At 56.7% G+C, this 3,739-nt stretch overlaps 1 protein-coding gene across 1 annotated transcript; it reads right to left on the reverse strand.

Moving 5' to 3' along the window:
- Positions 1 to 242: 242 nt before the first annotated feature.
- On the reverse strand, positions 243 to 1,892 carry LOC123482391 (extensin-2-like; the record flags this gene model as incomplete). Its single annotated transcript, XM_045209924.1, has 2 exons — positions 243 to 971; positions 1,386 to 1,892. Coding segments are annotated over 2 exons (1,236 nt in total), but the record flags the coding sequence as incomplete, so codon positions are not given.
- Positions 1,893 to 3,739: the final 1,847 nt, after the last annotated feature.

Here is a 3,739-nt window from a genome sequence, read left to right on the forward strand (position 1 = left end):
AGGAGAGGGTATATGTGGAGGGGGAGGAAAGGGTATATGTGGAGGGGAGGGGAGAGGGTATATGTGCAGGGGGTGAGAGGGTATATGTGGAGTGGGAGGAGAGGGTATATGTGGAGGGGGAGAACAGGCTATATCTGAAGGGGGAGGACAGGCTATATGTGGAGGGGGAGGAGAGGGTATATGTGGAGGGGGTTGAGACGGTGTATGTGGAGGAGGAGGACAGGGTATATGTGGAGGGGAGGTCATGGTATATGTGGAGGGGGAGGAGAGGGTATACATGGAGGGGGAGGAGAGGGTATACGTGGAGGGGGAGGAGAGGGTATTTGTGGAGGGGGAGGAGAGGGTATATTTGGAGGGGGAGGGGAGGGTATATGTGGAGGGGGAGGAGAGGTTACATGTTGAGGGGGAGGAGACGGTGTATGTGGAGGGGGAGGACAGGGTGTATGTGGAGGGGGAGGAGAGGGTATATGTGGAGGTGGAGGACAGGGTATATGTGGAGGTGGAGGACAGGGTTTATGTGAAGGGGGAGGTCTTGGTATATGTGGAGGGAGAGGAGAGGGTATATATGGAGGGGGAGGACAGGCTATATGTGGAGGGGGAGAAAAGGCTATATGTGGAGGGGGTGGAGAGGGTATGTGTGGAGGGGGAGGAGACGGTGTATGTGGAGGGGGAGGACAGGGTGTATGTGGAGGGGGAGGAGAGGGTATATGTGGAGGTGGAGGACAGGGTATATGTGGAGGTGGAGGACAGGGTTTATGTGAAGGGGGAGGTCTTGGTATATGTGGAGGGAGAGGAGAGGGTATATATGGAGGGGGAGAAAAGGCTATATGTGGAGGGGGAGGAGAGGGTATGTGTGGAGGGGGAGGAGACGGTGTATGTGGAGGGGGAGTACAGGGTATATGTGGAGGGGGAGGACAGGGTATATTTGGAGGGGGAGGAGAGGGTATATGTGGAGGGGGAGGCGAGGGTATATGTGGAGGAAGAGGACAGGGTAAATGTGGAGGGGGAGGAGAGGGTATATGTGGAGGGGGAGGACAGGGTATATGTGGAGGGGAAGGAAAGGGTATATGTGGAGGGGGAGGGCAGGGTATATGTGGAGGGGAAGGCCAGGGTATATGTGGAGGGGGAGGACATGGTATATGTGTAGGGGGAGGGGAGGGTATGTGTGGAGGAGGAGGGGAGGGTATATGTGGAGGGGGAGGACAGGCTATATATGGAGGGGTAGGAGAGGGTATATGTGGAGGGGGACAGTCTATATATGGAGGGGGAGGATAGGGAATATGTGGAGGGGGGAGGACAGGGTATATGTGGAGGGAAGGAGAGGGTATATGTGGAGTGGGAGGGGAGGGTATATGTGGAGGGGGAGGACAGGGTATATTTGGAGGGGGAGGAGAGGGTATATGTGGAGGGGGAGGAGAGGGTATATGTGGAGGGGGAGGACAGGCTATATGTGGAGGGGGAGGAGAGGGTATATGTGGAGGGGGTTGAGACGGTGTATTTGGAGGAGGAGGACAGGGTATATGTGGAGGGGGAGGTCGTGGTATATGTGGAGGGGGAGGAGAGGGTATACATGGAGGGGGAGCAGAGGGTATACGTGGAGGGGGAGGAGAGGGTATTTGTGGAGGGGGAGGAGAGGGTATATTTGGAGGGGGAGGGGAGGGTATATGTGGAGGGGGAGGAGAGGTTACATGTTGAGGGGGGGAGAGGAGGGTATATGTGGAGGGGGGAGGAGAGGGTATATGTGGAGGGGGAGGACAGGGTGTATGTGGAGGGGGAGGACAGGGTGTATGTGGAGGGGGAGGAGAGGGTATATGTGGAGGGGGAGGAGAGGGTATATGTGGAGGGGGAGGACAGGGTGTATGTGGAGGGGGAGGACAGGGTGTATGTGGAGGGGGAGGAGAGGGTATATGTGGAGGGGGGAGGAGAGGGTATATGTGGAGGGGGGAGGACAGGGTGTATGTGGAGGGGGGAAGACAGGGTGTATGTGGAGGGGGAGGAGAGGGTATATGTGGAGGGGGAGGAGAGGGTATATGTGGAGGGATGGAGGACAGGGTATATGTGGAGGGAGAGGAGAGGGTATATATGGAGGGGGAGGACAGGCTATATGTGGAGGGGGAGAAAAGGCTATATGTGGAGGGGGAGGTAAGGAGAGGATATATGTTGAGGGGGGAGGAGAGGGTATGTGGAGGGGGAGGAGACGGTGTATGTGGAGGGGGAGTACAGGGTATATGTGGAGGGGGAGGAGAGGATATATGTTGAGGGGGGAGGAGAGGGAATATGTGGGGGGAGGAGAGGGTATATGTGGAGGGGGAAGACCGGCTATATGTGGAGGGGGAAGAGAAGGTATATGTGGAGGGGGGAGGTAAGGAGAGGATATATGTTGAGGGGGGAGGAGAGGGTATATGTGGAGGGGGGAGAAGAGTGTGTATGTGGAGGAGGAGGACAGGGTATATGTGGAGAGGGGACAGGGTATATGTGGAGGGGGAGGCGAGGGTATATGTGGAGGGGAAGGAAAGGGTATATGTGGAGGGGGGAGGAGAGGGTATATGTGCAGGGGGAGAGGGTATATGTGTAGCGGGAGGAGAGGGTATATGTGGAGGGGGAGGGGAGGGTATATGTGGAGGGGGAAGACAGGCTTTATGTGGAGGGGGAGGTAAGGAGAGGATATATGTTGAGGGGGAGGAGAGGGTATGTGTGGAGGGGGAGGAGACGGTGTATGTGGAGGGGGAGTACAGGGTATATGTGGAGGGGGAGGAGAGGATATATGTTGAGGGGGAGGAGAGGGAATATGTGGAGGGGGAGGAGAGGGTATATGTGGAGGGGGGAAGACCGGCTATATGTGGAGGGGGAAGAGAAGGTATATGTGGAGGGGGAGGTAAGGAGAGGATATATGTTGAGGGGGAGGAGAGGGTATATGTGGAGGGGGAGAAGAGTGTGTATGTGGAGGAGGAGGACAGGGTATATGTGGAGAGGGGACAGGGTATATGTGGAGGGGGAGGCGAGGGTATATGTGGAGGGGAAGGAAAGGGTATATGTGGAGGGGGAGGAGAGGGTATATGTGCAGGGGGGAGAGGGTATATGTGTAGCGGGAGGAGAGGGTATATGTGGAGGGGGAGGGGAGGGTATATGTGGAGGGGGAAGACAGGCTTTATGTGGAGGGGGAGGAGAGGTTATATGTTGAGGGGGAGGAGAGGGTATATGTGGAGGGGAAGGAGAGGGTATATTTGCAGGGGGAGGAGAGGGTATATGTGGAGGGGGAGGAGAGGGTACATGTTGAGGGGGAGGGGATGGTATATGTGGAGGGGGAGGAGAGGGTATATGTGGAGGGGGAGGACAGGCTATATGTGGAGGGGGAGGAGAGGGTATATGTGGAGGGGAGGACAGGGTATATGTGGAGGGGGAGGCCAGGGTATATTTGGAGGGGGAGGGGGGTATATGTGGAGGGGGAGGAGAGGGTATATGTGGAGGGGGAGGAAAGGGTATATGTGGAGGGGTAGGAGAGGGTATATGTGGAGGGGAAGGAGAGGGTATATGTGGAGGGGAAGGACTGGGTATATGTGGAGGGGGAGGAGAGGGTATATGTGGAGGGGAAGGAGAGGGTATATGTGGAGGGGAAGGAGAGGGTATATGTGGATGGGAAGGAGAGGGTATATGTGGAGGGGGAGGGGGTGGGTATATGTGGAGGGGGAGGAGAGGGTATTTGTGGAGGGGAAGGAGAGGGTATATGTGGAGGGGAAGG

The sequence above is a fragment of the Coregonus clupeaformis genome, chromosome 31, assembly GCF_020615455.1.
Source record: "Coregonus clupeaformis isolate EN_2021a chromosome 31, ASM2061545v1, whole genome shotgun sequence".
In the NCBI taxonomy this organism is placed as follows: domain Eukaryota; kingdom Metazoa; phylum Chordata; class Actinopteri; order Salmoniformes; family Salmonidae; genus Coregonus; species Coregonus clupeaformis.